This window comes from Xiphias gladius, chromosome 3 (genome assembly GCF_016859285.1).
Source record: "Xiphias gladius isolate SHS-SW01 ecotype Sanya breed wild chromosome 3, ASM1685928v1, whole genome shotgun sequence".
Lineage (NCBI taxonomy): Eukaryota > Metazoa > Chordata > Actinopteri > Istiophoriformes > Xiphiidae > Xiphias > Xiphias gladius.
In genome coordinates, this window is record NC_053402.1 from 7,893,307 (window position 1) to 7,915,906 (window position 22,600).

A 22,600-nucleotide genomic window follows, 5' to 3' on the forward strand; every position below is an offset into this window, starting at 1 on the left:
GTGTGCAAGTGGGGTAACAGACACTGCCTAATTACTGGTGTAAAATAAGAAGACGGTATGTATGATACTGAAATAAAGTCAAATCATGGATTACTTGGTGGTAATTGAAGTTATACAGTGTTACCGAACTCACCTAGCTTATTTGCAAAGACAGGCATCAGAGACGGAAGGAGGGTGAACTGGGAGGATAGGATGAAGTAGAAGTACTGCAGTATTTGAGCGCTGGGTGCATGCTCACACATCCTCTGCACACATATACACACAAACAACAATCACAAACAGATGACCAAAATATAAACTGTAAACAATTTTCCCTTGTCTGATTGATTTTTTGCCTGAATAGAACCAACTTAAAATATATCATATAATCTGCACTGATCGATAGGCTTAAATGTCCATGTTTACACAAAGCTAATGAAGACAGAGGTTGTGTGTCTGTGCTTATTAATATAGTCATTTAGAGGAACTGCCAAACAGAGCACAATAATGATTGTGACCTATTTCTCAGAAAGGAGAAGGGGGGAAGTGCAAGATAATTTTGTGAAGTTTCTACAAGTGTTTGTGACAGAGAGATAGAAGGTTAAGATGAGAAGATAATAAAATGGATGTGTGCATCTGTGTGTGTCCAGCTCTCACAATGATGGTGGGTATCCAGATCGAGTCGCAGCAGTGAAGCAGACAGTAACACAGAGACTCTAGTGAGTCCTGAGCATGGCTTTGTTTAGATGGAGCTGTGAATGTGTTCTCCTTCAGAACAGGTTCTGATGCACACTCCTCAGCCAACCTTGGACACACACAGGCATAAATTTGAACACACACAAACAAATACAGGTTACAGGTACACACACCCCAAGGATTTCACTAAATTGTTTAATTTACGGTTAACTACAAATACTGCTGGTGGACTTAAAATATTTAACTCAGTGACTCTACTGACATTCACAGATTAACACAGGATTAAATACAATACTTGAATGAAGTGTTTTTGAAACCTTTTGCTTTTTGTTCTTATTGAGATGACAAAACAAAACTTTAAGACATGAAGTAGAACTTTTAAGTAAAGTACTGGTCGTAAAAAAATGAAAAGACTGAACACTTTGTACATTACTGAGTTAGTTTTTCCACTCTTGACCTGTCTCATTTAACGCATTGAACTCTTTGAACATGTGACTTGACAATGTGCTGACCTGCAGGCTGCCTGAAAACAAACCAAGGCCTGGAGCAGAAATCCTTCAGACCTGGAAGCCTGGCAGTTTGGGCCTGACCTCTTCAGACTCCGCTGGAAGATAACAGAGAGAGATGGGGGGAAAAAAAACAAAAGAAACAAAATGAGAGAAGGGAGGAGAGAAAAGAGCAGAAGTGGAGAAGGACACAAGAAAATATAATCATATCACCAAGAAAATTATCGTCTTATCAGATCACATCATCCAAAAGATTTCCTCAGGGAAATCATTAAAGATTTATCTAAAAACAAAAAGACCGAGCCTGAGCAACACTGAAATCCTTCTGTTTCTTTAGTGAATATTCACCTTATAGGTCCCATTAACACTTTGTGAATCTTAACCTTGAATCTGTATTCTGCCTCAGTGTGATTTAAGTGAATCACATTTCTTGTTTAAGTTTGAACATGAATATATACCAAGTAGACATATCTTACTGACAGTCACATAACTATCACTGTCAAAAGTGCAACGCTCTTTCAATTAAGTTTCAGACAGGAATGAGAATTCAGAAGAGAAGGCAGCAATGAAGAACAGCCATTAAAAAAAGAAAAGAAAAGGACATTCATTGCTTCAATACAGGATGAACTCCCATTGATTTAACATGTTAATCATACATGTATTGTGTGACATGTCACCAGATACATCAAGACCAGATATGTCAGTTTCATTATTTAAGGCAGTGATAACCACAGAAAAAAGTCTCGGGAGGATCACCACAGGAGAGGGCAGCAAACGACAGCGCACTTTTCATTTCTTTTTACCACCAGTTTATTAATTTTGTATCTTCTAACTTTATTTTATATTTGTGTGTATCACAAAGCAAAACTAACTCACATTGCTTCGCAGATGAGAAGGGGAGAGTAGGGGCAGCTCAGAGAATCTGTTAGTGATGGCCTCCACCAGTTTTTCTAACTCCCTGTACTGGACTGGTCTGGACTGGTGGTCCAGTCTGGAGAATTCAGAGAGTGACAGCTATTTATAAAGAGGAATCACCTGGCATTAAGTACACAACACTGATGTTTGTTAGTAGGTTGGGGAGGGTGGTGAAGGGATTTGACAGGCAAGCAGAATAGAGGAACATAATGTGGATTTCTGAGTAAATGTGTGTGTCTGTCAGTGAGTGACTGAATGAGTGCAACTCATGGTATGGGTTTGCCAGAGGATATAAATCCTAGAAGTGAACTTGACAAAGCACCTACATCAATTTATCTACAAGTAAGTCTATGCATCTCTGAGTCCATGTGTGTGTGTTTATTATCTACCTGTAACACTGTGATGGTGTATTTGTATACTAATGTAGATTGTTTATGTGTGTACTGTATATGTGCATTAATTTCTTGATCAGTTTAAGTGAGTAAGTAAGTGGCTGTGTGTGTAAATGAATGAGGCAATGCACCTATTTGCAATTTCAATTTACATAATCCTTCATCACTAGCATTACAGTCTGGAAGGACTCCACTGAGAAATAGCATTCATACATTTCAATAACAAAGAATCAATCACAAGACAAAGTTAAGAATCCCCACGACATGGCTGTACAAGTGTCTTTGAAAATATTGTCATGTCATTTATCTATAGTATGTGTGTTTGTGTATACCTGAAGAGGGCAGAAGCAGCGCTGGCACCCTGTGTGGCTACCAGCATGCAGGAGGAGGAGACTCCAGCTATCACAGCCTCTGAAACTGCCACAAACCCTGGACCACTGGGGAACAGACGCACATTTGGGGGCTGCCTGTACACACACCCACACACCCCAAAAAATTCCAGTGCATTCGTTCACAGATAAATAAATGCCATTGATAAATTGTAGCCCAGTAGCTAGAGGAACAGATCCTAGACTAGACAGAGAAACATACATCTATGAGAAATTCTATGAGAATTTAAAGAAATGTTGTAAGCAAATAAATAAGAGGGCAGTTAAAATTGTATGGCACTGTAGATCTCCTAGATGAGTCAGTGAGAACTTTGGCAAAAGGTACAAAGAAAGGGAGCAGACTTTCAGTTATTTTCGCTGATACAGGTTCTTGACATGGATGTCAACAAAGGCCCATCAAAAAGCAGACAGTCTGTTATGTTGCCTGAACTATCTACCATTGTTTGATTTGATGTACTGATATGAGCAGTGAGTGCTTGCTGAGTCCCAATGAACCCACCCTCCCTCTGTCTCTCTCACCCACACACAGACATTTTCAGGGCACGCATACATAATAAACAAATAGTGCAGACCTATTGCCGTTACAAAGATCACCAGACTATTTCTCTGGTCAATGATGAAGGACCACAACATCTGTTGTGCTGTTGTTGTGCTGACTGGCTCACTGTTGCCACAACAGTTGTCGCATAGAACACATGCATGCATACAAAGGTGCACACGGAAACACAAAAACACACATGCATGCACGCACACAGTGGTGCTTAACTATTGATACCAACACACAAAAAACAGCCACAAAGACGAATATGCGCACGCACACACACACACACACACACACACACACACACACACACACACACTGCACAACACATACACAACACTAGCTTATTCAGCACTTTACGAGCTCTGGTTTAGCTACTGTTCCACTCAGCGTAAAGGACAAATTTCCCTCACAATTTGAAATCTCTTATACCCCTGTATCACTGCCATGTAACGGAACATTCCATTAAAATTATGTCGACCTTGCAGGAATATGACAGTGTTTTACTGGCTTGTAATATATTTTCATCTGCAAGCCAGCAAAAAGTTAATTCAAATCTAATTAAACTTCCAAGTACACCATATTTAACATGTTTTACATGAGGTTGCTTCTCCATGTCAGTGTTGCTGAAACTGTGCATCCTGTTCAGTTTATGAACAAACATATAGTGGTGTATAAAAAATAATTAGCATAATTCTGTGTGGTTTTGGGGATATTAACATGCATTCAGGACTATAACCTACACTGTAGAGTGTGTTGCACAACAGTGTATTGACTTATCAAATTTCACAAAATGAAAAATACGAAGAAGCCTGTTAAATCATAAATTCATAATGTAATTAGGGATGTCAGAGGAACCGATACTTTGGTATCTAGTCAATGCCAAAATTCTGAAAACATATCAGTACTTGTTGTTCTAAAGTACAGTAGGTCCCAAAGGTAACATAGATACAAATGGAAGACGACAGAGGAAGGCAGACATAGTAACAATAACAACAGCACATCGATTGCTGGCGCCAAGTGCAGGTGCAGCAACAAGTCTGCTGCGACTTGTAGAAAAAAACATGCCAAGAGTCACTGCATTCAGTATGCAAAGCCAGTATGCAAACGTTCTCAGAGAGCATTTCAAACAAAAGTAGGAAAAAATTCAAAGTTATGTAAGCTGGTCTAAGAGAGGCATCCAAATGTGTATACAGAATTAATTGTCTGACTATAGAGTCACTGACTATATGGAGAAGTGTGTGTGTGTGTGTGTGTGTGTGTGTGTGTGTGTACATGTCTTTCCATAGTCGTGTGGACAAAGTTTGGTCTAAAACCATCATTGTGAGGACATTTTGGCCTTCAAAGAGCTGGTTGAGGGTTAAGAATTGGGTTTAGGGTTCAGGTTAGAACCAGGTTAGGGAAGGCTAGGGAAGGCATTATGTCAATGAGTGTCCTCACAACTAACATACGTGTGTGTGTGTGTGTGTGTGTGTGTGTGTGTGTGTGTGTGTGTGTGTGTGGTATTGTGAATTCCCTAAATGTAATAATGTTAACCTATATGATTAACTGGAAAGTTTTACAAATTAATAAGGATTTAAAGCACTGACTGAGTCAATGGTTCAACAAACATTTGAACACTAAATCAATAGCCTACAGCAAAACTCCATTATCATATGATCATTACGTCAAATCAACAACATATCTTTGCAGAGATCAGTGAGTTACATTATAATTAATGCTACATAAATAAAAATCTGTTTCTTCGGTTGAAAATAAATTTTTCAGTGAAATGTATCTGTGGATTATCCTACGTAACCAAGACATTGCCTCTCAAAAGACATGTTGCTGCGAGGTCATTTTTCAAATCTTTTCAATGCAGCAGAAGTCTCAGCAGAGACTCAATAAATAAACTTTAAATGACGTTTGACGAAAATGGCAGCATGAACAGCGTCAGGTAACTGAGACACCTTAATTAAACCATAATTATTTTGTATTTGCTGCAGCTGTGTATATTCTCTGGTGATGTGACAACGCTCTGTTGAAAGTTTAGAGATGCTGAGGTATAGTAACATAATTTTTAGTCAGTGCAGGAAATTTCAAGGGGACAACTCATCCAGTGCAGTGGAATAATTCTGGCATTGGTTAAGCTAAAAAATAAATAAACAAATAAAAATTATAGTCTAGTCTCACCTTTCCAGTATCTGAGTAAGGAGCAGCAGACCTTGTTTCTGCACTTCCAGGTTGGACAGACGCAGAGTCTCCTCCAGACTGCGCACCAAGGACTCAATACCTAACACACACACACACACACACACACACACACTAATTGTGTCAAAGAAATGCTTGATGCAACTTTAGACCAGGCAGGCTGTCACCCCCCCAGTAAAAAAGCCAGAGTTACGATTAGTGCTTTGACTACACTACAGGCTACAGCAACTTCCTACATTAAAACGAGTGACACGCTCATAAATGTAATACATGCAAAAAGGACACACACGCAACATCACACACAATCATGCATGTCATACAGTGCCAGTGGTACATTTTTTTAATTTAGTAGAACACAGTAATGATCTTATGTTTATACTGAACTATAGCAAGAACTTATTTGCACAAGGAGTGGCTACAACAGATACACTGTGTACTGGTAATTTAATTCTGTACTTCAAGTGTTTTTCGACAACTTCTCTTGAATGAAGTTGGAAAGCTGCAGGATTAAATCAGGATGAAATCAGGATCATCAGGATCATCTGTAAAGGTGCACACCAAAGGTATACAAACATACACAAACACATCTGCGTCAGAGCAGTTTCACTACCATTCATTAGGGATGCACAATACTGACATTTTTGCCAATATGTAATTACTACTAGGTTCTGTGGCCATTTTGTCTGATGATTATATTTTGCTACATTACAATAGCACCATCTGTCTAGTTGAAATAACAATATACAGTAGCCCTCTGTTCCTCTAGTTTCTCTTGTAATGTAACTGTGACGCTTGGAACAGATGCAAATTTGGATCGGCCAAAATGTCCTCACTTTCTCAAAAAGTCCTCAACCCAATGGTTTAAAACTCAAACTGGTTCTCGCAATGTATAGCCATACATATAAGTACACACACGCACGCACACACACACACACACAAAAAAAGAATCACGTGATCATTCCTCATGAGGGTTTTCTGATCTGTCTGAGCTCTCTAACCATAGACAGAATGACACTGGGTGAAGAACAGTGGGTCTTCAGTCAGTAACACCAAACAGCTGTAGGCAGACCACAGCAGCACCTCATTATTAGTACTGGCCAGACGGTCAAACAGAAACTCTGTAAGGGCAAAGAGAGATGGAAAGAAAAGAGAACTTTTTTTGAAAGGCCATCGAAATAAAGTTAAGAGAAAAAGACACAACAGTTAACAATGTTGTTACACTGTAATACTCCTCTGTAGCATCATCATACCACTTTCAAAATACGGTGTGATGTCTTCATGCAAATTTAGCACAATACAGAGAAATGACAGCAATATTCTCTTTTGAAAGCCCCAACATATTCTGAAATTCTGGGGCAAGAGAGAAATATAAATAGATACATATAAAACTAGTGGAGAGAAAAACAAAGACAGACAAGAAGCAAAGGAAATCAAAGGCAGCAGCAGCTTGAATAGCTAGCCTATCCCAGCTACTGTGTTTTTTGCATCTGTGTATGCATATCACCAGGTACGTCAGCCTTGATGAAAGGAGTGCTGTACTGACTGGGAGAATGAACCAGGACAGATGCAATACACTTAGCACTGGTCACCTGCAACATCTCATCACCACTCAGCAGCAACTGGAAGACACATTTTATGGGCTTCATTAGAATCCACTAATCAGCTCAGGACACATGGAAGGCAGTGATGCCAGGGTTAAGCAGAGTTTATACTGTTTGAGATACATAAAGTAAAGTTTCTAACACTGCCAGCTTCCTAATGACAATATGCGATAAGGTAATATTTTGCCAACTGTCTAGCTCTCATCTTCAGTACACTGTCTATGCTGTGAGCTAAAAGGTTTGGAGTCTGAGGTCAATTGGATCCCAAATTAATTCATTGGTTTATTCATGCACTAATTCATTGACATTTTCTTCCTATGCCAGCACTGAGTGAGACTAAAATATCAACATTACAATTAGAAGTCATCACCTAACATTACTGATCAGTTTTGTCTTAATAAGTGAGATTGTATATAAGAAATTGCTAAGGTACACTTGAGCTAAATTAACTCTTGAGATGAACATGGATGAATCAGTTACACGTTAAAACACTTTCCATAAAACCATTGACAGAATTCATGTACTATATATATTATTTAGTACCGATAGTCAACTGCAAAACAATTTGGAAAATCTAAGAAAAGCTATTAATTCCTAGGGAATCAGCTGACTCGTTATACAGCATTGTTTTATACTACCATGTTACACTGTGAAGATTAAAGTTTGCATGACTCTTTTTCTTTATTAGTTTTAGTATAGCAGTGTGTGGTTTGCCTTTGCAACAGCAACGATTAAGTTTTTCTTAATTCTCTTTGCCTTCCAAGTTCTCTGTAGTTTTTCTGCAGTTGTGTCTGATTTACAGTCAATTCATTTGGTAGAGGGGATCCTAAAAACACATTAATTATGTTTTAGGAGATAATTTAGATTTTGGTGATTATTTAATTAAGAGTTTGTTTTACAGCCACTCCTAACACACTACCGATCTACAAAAAAACTACCAACGTTATCCGCTGTGCTGTAATGTGACTCATGACTGAGACAATCTAACTGGATGTAATCTTTCCCAGACATGAAGCACAAATATTTGTCCAGAGTAAAACCCCCTTGAAACCCCTTTCAAAGGCACATTAATCCAGGATTAGAACTTCTTGTTATGATTATGGTCAGTGCCAGAATGCAGGTCTTGCGGGTGGGAGCAGGATGTTTGGACAGAGACCTGTTTCAATATGAGAGGCAAAAGGCAGTGGTCAAGGGACTGTTGCTCTTGGTTTTGGCTGAGGATCTGGCTGTTGTTGGTGTGGATGATCTGGTTCTCATTGCACATGACCTGATTGTCAGGGCTGTTCATCAGAACTGACACGGTCTCTCGCAGCTGCACCAACAGCCACAGCAGGCCTAACAGATAGAGGACAAGATGTGAAAATTGATAATGATGACAAATATATGCATACATGTTCAACATTTTATAACCTGAAAATATGTACCAATCCTCACAAATTAATAATGAAGGTTGATAGATAGATACATTCATAATTATGCATAAACAAAGATGCAGAAAGTTATTTGTTTCTTGCTGTTTTTTTTTTTTTTTTTACAGGTCTGGTTTTACACATGCACTGATGCTACTGTTTCTGCAGCATCCGCTTCACAGACAAAACTGCTCCTCAGTTTTCCTACTATTCATTGACAAATTAAATGTATCTTGCCAAAGCTTAGTATGAATAAAATATGATAATCTTAACTGTAGCCATTTCTTAAGTTTACAAAGGTCAGGTCAGTCCACATTAAGCTGTAACAATATGGGCACAAGCCCCAATGTGGGAGAAAAAAATGGAAGAAGCCTTGGGAAAGATCACAGAAGTGGTGTGGTTAGCATGACAAAAAGAAGAGACATTAAACAAATGTAATAAACAATAACAATAAGGCCCAGCCCAATATCCAAGTGTCATAGTACATACAGACGAGCACAGAAGCACATGAGTTCACCGTGGGCCTCCATCATGCCCTTTTAATAGTGCAAAATTCATTTAAGTCTCACATATGTATGTTAGGACAAACACATAAACACATTAAAACTCAAAAACACAGTGCAATAATAAGTTATGTAATAAGCAATTAAATATTGCTAAAGATTTTCTTTTCCATTCTAGCTATCTGGAGGCAAATTAATAAAACACAAAACAAAAACACAAGAAATCATTTTTAAACATGAGAAAAGTATATTTTCTTTTGAAAGAAAGGTCTTGAATAGTCTTTATGCAATACAATGCTAAAAAAAACAATAATAATAATGTTTAATTGTTCCATGATGTTGTTCTCACTAGTACTGGTGACAGTAAGCTTATTTAGATTAAATCAATTTAAAATTGTATAAAGTTAATACTTATGTATTAACTTTTCTCATAAGTTAATACAATGAAAAATTCAAATTTCTAAAAGATAATGTATGTATTGCCTTTTCAATAACTCCTTTACACCTTGCATAGGACCCTGGTTCTGGTTATCACCAAAGCACACGCTGCCGAGATTATTATCCCTATAACTCAAAACGCCTACAACATAGCAAAACTCTTTCATATCAATATAATTCCTCCTCTTTCTCCATTTAGCCTCACCCTAGATTCTGGATCATCACTGAAAAGATGATGAAAAGAAAACAGCTATATTTCATTATTAATAATATCTACCAACTAATGGAGACCTCTTGTGAGATAGTAGTTGGGGAATTCAATTTGGTTCTGACATGAAAAACGGATATGAAAAAGCATAATTGCCACCGATGTAAAGTATTTTACTCTTCTTTGAAGTCCACACCCTAATTGCTGTCACCCTAATTCTCTCCCAAGCAGTTGGGAGTGAGGCTTTACAGTATATTCCATACATGACAACAAATTCACCAAAGTCACCAAAGTAGTTGTCGTGCTAAGCTAAAAATTTCATCCAGTTTTAATGACATCCTCCCCTTATCTCAACTTGCAAAATGTACTATTTTAAACTAGGTTTAGCAAAGCATACTGTACCAAGCTCAACAACTTCAAACCCTTAGATGATAGCAACTTAATCTCACTTAGTCTATCTAGCGTAACAAATCTAAATGAGGCCAATAATATATGCATTTTTTCACCCAGGCAGCTAATGATGTTCTCAATGACGTTTTTATACATTACTCTTGAAAAAACACATTTTTCCATGGTGAAGCAGACTCAAAATTCACAAAACTCACTCTAGACACACATGGCCATGAAAACCTTCAGACAGCTAAACGCAAAAGGTATTAAGATACTGAAATTGTTAAATATTATTAATATTTATTTTTTGAACATATAAATATAAAAAACATTTTGAGTTTACTGTCATCACAAATTCCTTTTTTTTCGACATGGTTTTCTCTTATTTCATGCAACCCTGTTTAGATGTTTGAATTAATCTTGCAAAATGTATTGTATGTAATCTTTGCATGGAGGGCAGAACTTTTTAATTAATTTTCTTTTTCCTATAACCTATTCCAATTTATATTATAATAATAATAAATAAATAAATGAATATAACTGATAGATGTTTTTCTCACCAACACAGTTGTTGACGAGCTGCGGGGAGCCTGCATTAGCCAAGGTCTGCAGCAACAGAATACACACTCTGTCCCTGATGGCGATGGGCACAGATTGGGCTGCTGATCCCCCAGCTGTCCCGTACAGTTTGAGCCACACATGCAGGGACGAAGCCTTCAGTGCGTCATCTGGGTAAAGCAAGGCTGAGCACAGATGCTCCAGCAAAGGCACTGGTGAACAGAGATGGGAAAGAGATGCGTAAACACATAAAGAGGATTTACACAGAACAAAAAAAGAGGATATACTGTGTACATGATCATATGCGGAAAATGGTTCAGTGCAACCTCAAGAAATGTCTTACATATGAACAGAATTAATCAAGTAAAGTGTGTTTAGTGATGTGTTTTAAGATTCCCATAAGTTTAAATTTTCAGAAATGCCTTCTTTATTTCTGTGGAGAGGGTAAGAACAAGTGATACATGAGAAAGACAAAAATACCCACAGTAGAAGTAAAGTTAATATATTGTGAGAGAACCATAGATAAAGAGACAGCAACAAGATCAACGAGATGACAAACTCTCTTGCAGACAGTTGCAGAGCCAACAGTGGAGGGAAAGCTGCCATGAAAATGAAAGGACTGAAGACTGGCTATTGGGGAGAGAGTGCAGTAAAATGGCAGGTGGGAAAGAGAATGAGTAGAGAAGATTAAAAAAATATATTGGGAGTAGGATGGGAGACAGTTGTCTGAGCAGAACAGACAGGAGCTAGAAACTCCCCGGTACGCTGTCTGACAGAGAGAGCAAGATGCAAATTTGCAAGAAGGGATAAAGAAAGAAAGGCACAGGGCAGAGAGACATATCATCATTTTGGTGATTCTTTGTATGTGTATTCTAAACCTCACCAGTTGCTTATTTTTCACTGTATTGGGTTGAAATTTTTTACTGTACATCCACGAAATCCTGATAGTTTGCAACATGCATTAATGTTAATAGTTGTTGCTGAATGTTTTACAGTAATCAAATTATTAAAAATACATTTTTATACGAATGAAGAATATTTAATTTTCAAAATTAATATTTACAATAGTTTTCACTTTCTTGCAACCAAATTTTGATTCTGTGTAGTACTAATATAGCTCTATCACATCTAAAAGTTATTTGGTCCTGCATAAAAAACTGAGTGTCACAAATCTTGTTAGAGATAACTTCGGAGCTGAAAAACCCACTTTTTAAAATATTTTGACTGTATATTTTCCCAAAAAGGACTATTTTAATTTAAACTTTTTTATGTCAAAGTGGTAATATTCATTGCAGATATATAAAAAATTTCAAGATGTTGTATTTTTCCGTCATTTAATAATTTTGTGAAAATAGCTAATTTTCCATACTTTTCACTACATTAAGTGGTTTTATTTCTTCGGTATACATTTTTACTATGTTGACGTCAAGGTTTTCCATCTCGGCGTGATACCTATTGAGCCTGTTTTTTATTAGGTTCAGGAAATTTGCAAGTTAGAGCTTGTAATGGTCTGTTGCATACTAGATGATGTAATCTTTTTCCGTGTGTCTGGACAAAATATTAATCTTAGTTCCTTCGTTCAAATCAAATATATTATTTCGCATTTTCAAATTTTTCTCAACTCATTTCTGACAACATAAACAAGAAGCATTAAAAAATAATAAAGAAAGTCTAATCCCAATTGAAAAAGGTTTAGGCAGATTATTGCAAAATGGACTGCAACATACCCAGAAGTAAATAAAAACAGTGTAAAAATGATTAAATTCATCATTAAGCAGTTTCATGTGATAGTGAGATCATGGTGTCCTACTCTATTGGAAAAAGCCTAGAAGAAGAAGCCAACAGTCACAGGACAGCCTACACTAATGGAAAAGTGAAGCTGAGAAGTTGATGTTCTGCATCACCAAAGATACTTTTTGGTGAAATATAGCTTTCTTCAGTAACACTGTTGTGATCCCTTCAATTTGCATCCTTACAGCAAACGGAGTCGCTCTCTGAGGATCACAGATACAGAGAAAGCAAGGGAGCTTACAACATGCACAGGAAGAAAAATGACTTCAGCATTCAATGACAATGTTTGCCAATTGATGAATAATCAGATTATATATTAAAAGTTTGACATTTTTGATATTTGCAGTAACTAAGAATAAAAACTGGAATGACTTTGTTAATGTAGTTTTTCACACAATAATTTTCAGAGTACCTTAATGCAAGTTTTGTTACTTGAAGAATTAATTATTTATACATTAAAGCTGTTTCATCAATGCAGAAATGTATATACATGAACAAATAAAAACATTAAAAGCATTAAACAATGTCTATCACTAATTTCTAATCTAAAAATAACCGTGAAAATATCATAAATGATACAGTGAATGAAAGCAGGAGTAGTCAATCAATCAATCAAGAATGATGGTTGGACACTCTGCCAACTGTAGGCTGATTTTGATACACCATCTCTTTCTCAGTGAGCAAATAGCAACTCTCTGCCCAAAGCCACATCCACAAAATAAAGATCAGATCAACAGATTGACCAGCAGTGGTGGAAGAAGTCAAAGTATAGGCATATAGTGGCACACTACAGTTTTATACAAGGATGAATATGCTGGCGCAGTAGGGAACAAATTAATTAATAACCAAGCTCTGTTAATGGAGTATCTTAATGCGAGTAAGATAACCTTGAGCGTTTACATGACAATTACAATAACCAAACTACTCCAGCATTAATAATCAAATTATTAGATGGCAAAAAGTATAAAAGAATAAGGGTAAACATGATGGAAGGTGAGCAACAAACAGAGAAAGAGGTGGCTAGAGAGAGAAAAGAGAAGCAAATAAGTAAATACTGTAAGTAAAAAGGAGTGATTTTGAGAACCAAGGAATGAACAATGTTAAAGTGTAGTGCAGTGCTGGAGCCGGAAGGAGACTGAAAAAACTTAGTCTGAGCGAGTGTAGAGGAGAGAAAAAGAGAAAGAAATGACAGAGAAAAGCCAAGCCCAAGCCTAGCTGCTCTGTGAAGCAGATCAAAACCCATGTTAGGCAGGAGAGACTCCCAGATATATATGAGGCGGCCAAGATGAGAGACAGGCATAAAGAGAGAGAGGAGGAAGACCTCCACAGACAGAGGATGGAAATGGAAGGAACATAATTTAAGAGTGGTAAAAGGATTGGTAATTAAAAGCCTTACTGTAGCTTAACACCACATTTTATGATGCACACATACAAACACAGAGACAGACACCCAGAGAAGTGAAATAAAAAGACTACACTATAGGTTCATCTCCATTTGCCTTGTTTACTGTTTTGGTGCCCCACTGTGAAGCTGTGCACTCTCTGTCCGTCTATTGATCTGCTGTTACAGTATTTCTCTATTGTTGTTCACTCGCTACTTCTTCCTGCTTAACAAAACGCTTCAGTCCCTTCTCTGGCTTTTTACACTTCCAGCTTCCAGTGCTTCCCACATATAAAATGTATGCGTTTGGCCCACCGATCTGTCAAAAGGGTATATTAATGTGTAGTCTTATCAGAGAAATTTGGTCTGTTATCACTTAACTTAATCACTTGACTGTTTTTTTTGTTATCTTTGTCTGCCTTCCTCTTTCCTTATCTCATTTATGCTTAATCTTCCCTCCCTGCTCCCTCAATTTGTCTGTATCCACTCCTCAGTTAGGACCTGATGGAGTAAGACACCAACAAGGCAGAAATAAGAGAGGGAGGGGTAAAGAGAGAGAATGAAAAACAAATACAGGCAGAGAAAAGCGATGGGGTGAGAAAAGCAGAGGGGTTAATCAGTTAGATAGGCAGGCAGACAGCGAGGCAGAGAGAGTGAAATGTGTTGGGTGCTCTGGGCTCATGTTGTCATTGCCGTGCTGTTGTCGTTAGTCCAAACAGTCCCGCAGAGACATGTTGAGTGACAGGACACAGACAAGCACACACAGTCAATAGTGGCAGCCCGCATCTTGCATCATGATCACAACAACCCACCACCTGCAGCTGCTCATGGGAGATTGTAAAACTCATGAAAATACACACGTAGCATGGCCAAATAACTATAATGCCTGCTCACATTCACTCTTGTCTATAAAGACAAGCACTCAGGCATGACACAAACATACTACAACACACAAAGACACTTGAAGTTGATTACCTGCTCCCATTAAACAGAGTGCCGTAATGGTTCAGTGAGTAGTCATACATCATACAGGTGGTCGTAGCAGAGATTAAATCAGCGCAGTTGTGTGTGAGAGGGGTTGTGAGATGCATTATTGATCTGCCTCAATACACTGCAGATTTGAACACAGATATACACCGATCAGCCACAAATAGATATATATATAGATAAATATTAATGTTTTGGCTGAATGGTGTAAATATACAGTATATCTATATATCTATATACACACCACTTAGCCAAAACATTAAAACCGGTAACTGGTTTTAATGTTTTAGCTGATAGGTGTATACAGTAGATACAAATATATCAATATACTGTATATATATATGGAGGAAAGGTTAGATGAACATCAATTTGTAACTTTTGTAGCTTTTTTATAACTTTTTGGCCATGAGCTGGCATGGGATTGGCTATGCAGACAGAATTTCAAGTATGGGTATGGAGCATGATTATCTCAATGCAGCTGGAGCGTAATTGAAAAGGTCATAACAGCTAGATAAATTGATTGAGAGGTTTCAGTGGAAAGGGTATGTAAAATACAGTTTTGTGTCATTTCTCAGAAGCAGAGGGAGTGGAATAGCGTACAGCATGGGGACGACTATTTCAAAAGTGGACACAGTACAACTTTTTCTATGCAATTAGGATATATATAAAAAAGTCAAAATAGGCTGTCATGATTGAATTGTGGATATCCCTGTGTAGAGAGAACAAAGGAAGCTGAAAATTAAATGTTCTTGCATATCTTTCTCTTCCATTGGAGACGAACCTGGGTTCACCTGGATCTCAGCATCTGAGATGAATTGTCCCTGCATCACTTTAATTTTTTATTGGACTGAGAGGTGTGACAGCATGATGAGCCATCTGACCTGACCTGATTTTGTGTCACATGAATTTTTAAAACTGACCCGAACCAACCTGATTCAAAGCTTTTTTTGTGTGGATTCTCTAGTCTCTTTTTATTCACTACTGAGAAAGTTAACAAGGCAATGATATGAATCGCTAACAACATTTGCAAGCACAACAGCTGTTTATCACATGCACTATAACAGCAATGTTGACACCAAAGTGGACTCTTGTATTTCAAAACAGCAGCTACTGATAAAGACTAAAAGTGCTAGTAATAACCATAAACATTTTTAGGGCTCTAGTCTTCCGAGCATATCAACCTCTCATCCAACCAAATTCGCATTGGTCAGACAATCACCGGTGTTACATTCATAAGGAGAAAAGCACTATACCAATAGCCTTCCAGGATGAATCCATTATTTACTGTGAGAGGGACAGACTGCCTTTGAAAATCGGTGTGGCTGCATTTTTTAAAAACAGATGACCAAAAAATCAAGTTTAAACTTTGCAAACAGCAGTTTGCATATCACAGCTCAACAACTAACATGGATTATCATCTGAAAACGGCAGGCTAACCTGTCTGCGTTAGGATGGTCCATCAACCCTTGTGTTTAACGCTTGAGACTTTGAGTGTATATCATCAATGGTTCTTGTGCTGGGATATTTTCGGAAATCATATTAATATGGGAAGGTGCACACTGGTCAGCGATTTAGTTATCCTAGAGATATTGGCAGATTTATATTTCCCCGTGACCTGTCGATAGAAGAGTAGTTTGAAGAGTAGGTACGATTTCAGTCTACCAAGATTTTTTGGGTTGACTACAGCCTGAAAATTTTTTAATTCACATGAAAAAACACTGTTGCTTCCCTTCGAACACCAGCGCCTGTATAACTGTGAGATGTGATTAAGTGTCTGTTGCATCGTCTCACCATACTGAGTCACCAGGCTATGGGCAACGGAGGGGACTGCTTCCAACAGGGTCCCCAAGAGGTTAAATGTAGGCAGGAAACCTTTCACACTGAGCTGGTCACTTAGCTGGACAGGGAATGCACAAAATAAAATTCAGAAAAATTCAAACAACAGTCATACAGACATACAACTATGGAAAGGAACTTGCCTGGCTGAAAATGGCATAGACACACATTCACACTTAAAGCTCTACAGCAAATAAGTGCTGTACAGGGCACAAGATCAACAAGTAAGAACAAGTAATACAAAAAAGAGCTTAAGATATATGAGAAAATAGACTATGATGATTTTTTTTAAACAAGAGCAGTGGAAGTCAGTGTCTTAACAATAATAATAATAATAATAATGATAATGATAATAATAATAATACATTTACACAGCGCTTTTAGAGGCACTGAAAGACACCATAAAACTTTCATTTTTCACCTCTTTGGGACACTTGTAGCAGCACAGCAGATGTGAAAAAATGTAACTTCCATAATAATACTCGTGATTTTCATTTTACACTATGCTGACAACATATCCAGCCACAACTTCTACAACACTCCTACTTATACTGCAGAGCCACTTACATATTAATTTGAGACACATGCCTGTAATTCATTCTTTTTCAGAACTCAGAAGATAAACCTTCTTCTTTTTCCAGTACTCTGTCAGCACACATTAAACTCTGTATTCTCAACAGAGGACTCTTTAAACACATTTTCTTTAGAAAGTTCTAATCAGGCTCTATTCTAGTAACGTAAATGAAACTTGTCTGCACGTCTACCTGGTGGTATACCTCTCTGTCATCATCATTATATACACCTTTACTATTTTTCCGCCTCCAGTATCAGCTGCTGAATGAGACTTTTCCACTACAGCCTCCCCCAGAGGTGACACAACAGCAGCAAGGGGGAGACAAGTATACTGTCTGTTAACTAAACAACCCTCGTATGATATGCTGGAAATGCTGTTAAAAATTTTAATATGTTGACCATGTTCCTTTGCTTACATATGTAGATGAGCAAGTGTGTTTCTCCATATGTCTGTAAATGTGTTTGTCTCACCTGTTTGTGTATCTCATCCAAAACAAAGCGAAATGACACCTCACTCTGGAGCTCTAAAAGCAGCTTAACCAGCACTGACAACACAGATATTAATGCATGTAGACAGACACACACGTCAAACAAAAAACCAAGCTAAGCATTCATTAAATAAACATCACAGTTAAGTACAGTTTCACACTGTTCTAGGAAAATCTCTGCAAATGTCAGAAAAATAAAATAACAGCTCACAGTGTTCATTAATTCAAATTTGATGAGATTTAATTTCTTGATTTCATTTCAGGATTTTGTTAAACTAGTGTTTATCTTGCGAGTGACTGTGATAACGTGTTGATCTTTTAAAATTCTTGGACTAGTTCTTGATGTCATTATATTCTACAAAACAGTCCATATTGTTTAATAACATAGCGTCTGATGTTATTACCATAAGGACAAGATCCAGGTACACCTCTCAGCTAATAGTTGTCATTAAGTTGGCTGCTTTACACAGCTATTTAGCTGATGCTATAACAGTTCTGAAAGATTCTTTCCCTTCTTTCTCCTGATTAATTTCTCCTCACACAAAGATTTTATGACTGCATTATCTAAAGGGCTCAAATAAGTTTCAAAATCTGTTCTTCACACATTATCTGTGCAAACAGCAAACGCAGTGTCAAATTTAAAGCACTCTAACTACTACAGCAAAGTGGACCCCAAGGCATTTCAAGACAGCTGCCATAAAATTATTCTGTCATTTGCACTTACCAAAACATTTTTGCATTTTGAAAGACTTTAGCTGCAGTGAGACATCTGTCTGTGTGCTACAAACTGTTAGTTTGCTGAGAAGCCAACATTAAGCCAGGATGCAGAAAAATCTGCATATAGCTGCCTAAAGAGAAAAAGGTAGTTCAGCTATGCACAGTGCAGCATTGAAAGAATATCAAAATGGGAAATGAGGTCAAAGCCTTCAAAAATGTTAAATTTAGATACTGGTATTGTGGAGCCAATGCAAGATCACCTTAATTACCAGCAGTGACCATTAGAAAAAGAGTGACTCATAGCCTGTGTGTTTGTGCACTTTCACACTGTCTGCATTTTATCATCTACATAGAAAGCGCAACGGGAGTAGGATGTGCATGTGTATACATACAGTATTCACACACACACATCCTTGTTTTACTGTATTTGTTGGGACACGTCATAGACATAATGCAATCCCTATCCCCTTACCCTAACCTTAACTATCACAACTAAATGCCTAACCCCAACCTAAACCTAATTCTCACCCTAAAACTAAAACCAAGTCTTAAACCATTTTAACTTGTGGGATCCAGCATTTTGGTCCCTACAAAGCTGTCAGACCCCACAAATATAGTGGGCTCCTGTTTCGTACCCTCACGAGTATAGTAAAACAAGACCCCACACACCCACACACACAAACACAAAAAAAGAGGTATTTCTTCACCTTGGTGACCCTTTTCCAGAGTGGCTGGGTCCTCCACAGTGTGATGCATCCCTAAGGACAGAACAGTAATGACAGGCTAGATTTAAAAACCAGACTTCACAAACCCACTGAAATGTACAGAGGTCTCACTGAGGTATAATAAGAAAAAGGAAGTTAGAAAAATGAAAACTATTGGATGAAAAAAGGACAGACTAGGTTAAGAAGTATGGCAGCTTTACAAAATAAAGGACACAAGGTACAAAAACACTGACAAATGGAGATTTAAGTTGTGGAGTTTTGAGCACTAACTGATCATACTGTGCGGTTTTCCGAATGTCACCTGTGTGAGAGTCACAGATGTTGCATCTACGGTATGTTGGATTAATTTTGCTGGATTTCCAAAACACATAGCAGTAAAAAAAACAAGGCATGTCATGAAGCAAGTGTATAATAAATGATACCAGTTTTATCACTGCAGCTTTAAATACTACTCTACAAGCATAATGTGTAGTGGGGGGATAAAAAGGCATATTCTGGATTGGATTCTATATTGGATTACACTCTCATTGGCATATGGTATAGATCAATTCAGCAGACCATACCACAAGCACTGTAATGGCTCTTTTAATGTCTTGACATATTGGTCATAGCTTTTAGAGGCTTACCATTTTACCACATATCCTTTCAATGCACTTATTTGAACATGGTATAGGCCTGATACTTTACGCTGCACTAACCTAGAGAAATTCATCCAGTGAAGGGAAATTATCGGTAATATCCTCTGATAATGCAATACCCTAAAAACACATTGTAGACAATATTGATGACTTTATATAACTTCAAGATAAAGGGATGGGTGCTGTACCCATTCATTCCCTGCTTAACGATTTGCACCAATCATCCAATTTTGTTATCTGATGTATTGTTGACGACTCTGATTTTTACAGAGAATCTGTCTGACTTTGCGATCAGCAGAGTATTAAACCGCATCCTCAACAAGCACAAAGTATGACAATCAGGTTATCCAATTTTCAGATTATGTTTACTTCAACTCAATATGTTAGGCAGTTGTTCTATTTTTTTGCCAACAACTGATATTCTGTGCAGATGTTCTATGATTTTATAGTAACTTTTTCAAACAAAAAATAATATTGCCCCAAAAATGTATTTTTGATAAAGGGAAAAGCATCTGAAATAACATTTAGAGAGACAGAAAGAAAACTGTCCCAATGACTATAATCCATGTCAATGATTTTATAGGGTTGATTAATTAAATGATTAAACTATGCAATGACCACGCAATTTTTCCTCAGATTTAATGTAGCTATTGCTGATGGCATGATGTTGATAACAAATATGCATTCAACCATGGCAAGCCTATGTGTATATAGCTGCAGTGGAGACTGTGTTGTTCTCTTAGTAACATCAAACTCCTTGCTCCACTGCTCAGAAAAAATATGCATTCACTGTTAATAAAACATTTACACTACTTAATATCTTACAAAAAAGACTCTAACCCTATACAGATATCCTAATAGGGCCGGTTTTATCAAACCTGTAAATCATACTGTAACTATAAAATCCTGTATTATTATTGAACCTCAGTACAAGTAACATATCAGGTCAAATATCTATCAGGTTACTATTCATATCAGACAACAATGCTTTTAGTTATTTAAAAAAAGATGTCATGAAAACGGAACATCAATTCTATCAACATGACAAAGTATGATACATAGTAGTTAATAAAGGCCCAGATATCTGTCCAGTTCATCAGTAAATCAATGTATTGGTTTAATTCTAGCTTGATTATACCCATAACATGAAAGAAAGCAGTGAACTGCTTTATTATCTGTGATTTATTTTTTTTATAAAACTATTAAGTTGAATATTGGGGATTTTTCTGTATCTTACTGCTCAGGTAATGTGGTAAGATCTACTGTCTCGATTGTTCAGTCTGACCTTGAAGAAAAGCAGTGATGTGACTGAAACACTAGCACAACAGTGGAATGACCAAGTGGTGATTAGTTGGAGAAGGAAAGTCATACCAAACTTACTGCTTCTTGTTTTGTAATTAATAAGTGACTCTCCAAACAGTCCAGAAAAGTCCAGTGCTTCCTGATGATTCTTGCTAGTTAGTCCCTTGCGCCCTAATTTTGTGTTGTACGTGACACAATTTCTCACCCAATAGTGAAGTTATAAAACGCATAGAGACTCCGTGGTCCTGTCGCAGCAGCTCTCTTAAGGCCCCCGGAGAACACTTCAGTACCCCACTGATACCAGACAAGGCAAAAGACTTTCTCACTGACTGTACAACAGACACAGAGAGACGGAGAGAGACATGAAAGGGTAAATAAAGCCAGTGCGTCAATGGACATTAATAGGATGATGCATTTTCAATGAATATTTTCTGGTAAATCAAGTACCCGGGAAAGGAGTATGCTGGGGGACAACACACACCTATAACTTAACATACACCATTCAGCCAAATAAATGTAGTGGAAGGATGACCTTTGGTAGGAGGGAAGCTTAATATTCAAACAAGTTGAAACAAGTTTATTATATACCCCTCACCGCAACTTCTTCACTCTCAATCATTTCAATGACACAGGCCACACAGACCAGCAGCCCGTCACCATCTGCAGGCCCCAAGCGGCTGCTCCATTTTGGGTCATGTCTGAAGTGGATCTTGTCATAAACAATTTCCCCACGGCTCATTTTGGTCGTTCTACCTGTTGAAACAGAAAACGCAGAACATGGCTTATCGAATAATTTAACAAAAGAAAGCCAGCCAGCCTACAAGGCAGCAGTTAGCTAGCTTTAGCGTTAACCCTAGCTAATTAGCAACTTACCGGTCCTGCTCCTTAAAAACAAACTTTAAGTTGCAGTTTGCGTTTTCTTTTTTCTGTAAAAAAAAAAAAAAAAAAGGTAAGTACTAATGACCTTATCACATAAAATACGTTAATTCAGTGAACTAACCATTAAACTGAAAATTTATGTAACCGATTCAATTCTGTGCCACATCAGTGCTCCTGCTACAGGTTGTATGGCGCAATTTTATACGCCCCCTTTTCAATCGAAACTTTATTTCACAATATAGTGTTAGCGTTATCAGTAAGGTACAAAAACAAGTACAATGGCAAAAAATACGCGAGTGCTGATAACAGTTTTAACATTAGGTTTAAAAAAATCTTTATAAAAATAAATCAAATACTAAGTTTAAAATGACAAATAATTATATAGATGTGCTGTATAAGGAAAACTATTCATGTTTCCTCAGAATCTTCTTAGTTTACTTTTTTGTTGTTTGTAAGAACAGGGAGTGAGCTCAACTCACTCAAAGAAAGGGGCAAAAAAGTTGGGTGAAATAAGAAAAAAATATTTTAGAGACTTGTTACTCATTATTCACAGTAACAAATAATATCT

The 22,600-nt window shown here is 37.4% G+C and overlaps 1 protein-coding gene across 7 annotated transcripts in view; it reads right to left on the reverse strand.

The window, feature by feature from the left end:
* The window catches only part of LOC120805587 (meiosis inhibitor protein 1-like), a 59,461-nt gene extending 37,388 nt beyond the window's left edge, over positions 1-22,073 (reverse strand). For 6 of the 7 annotated variants that reach the window (XR_005709576.1, XM_040155979.1, XM_040155963.1 and 3 more), the window contains exons 1-16: positions 22,027-22,073; positions 21,749-21,906; positions 21,359-21,482; positions 19,196-19,246; positions 17,755-17,828; positions 16,666-16,771; positions 10,718-10,927; positions 8,366-8,544; positions 7,113-7,227; positions 6,607-6,726; positions 5,591-5,690; positions 2,821-2,955; positions 2,058-2,172; positions 1,188-1,279; positions 637-784; positions 134-245 (exon numbers count right to left, since the gene is read on the reverse strand). Coding sequence is in view for 6 of the 7 variants with exons in the window: in XM_040155979.1 (XP_040011913.1) it covers positions 134-245; positions 637-784; positions 1,188-1,279; positions 2,058-2,172; positions 2,821-2,955; positions 5,591-5,690; positions 6,607-6,726; positions 7,113-7,227; positions 8,366-8,544; positions 10,718-10,927; positions 16,666-16,771; positions 17,755-17,828; positions 19,196-19,246; positions 21,359-21,482; positions 21,749-21,892 (1,825 nt within the window). In the remaining variant the exon portion in view is untranslated. The remainder of the gene's footprint in view (positions 1-133; positions 246-636; positions 785-1,187; positions 1,280-2,057; positions 2,173-2,820; positions 2,956-5,590; positions 5,691-6,606; positions 6,727-7,112; positions 7,228-8,365; positions 8,545-10,717; positions 10,928-16,665; positions 16,772-17,754; positions 17,829-19,195; positions 19,247-21,358; positions 21,483-21,748; positions 21,907-22,026) is intronic. The other variant, XM_040155972.1, reaches the window with a different exon arrangement.
* Positions 22,074-22,600: the final 527 nt, after the last annotated feature.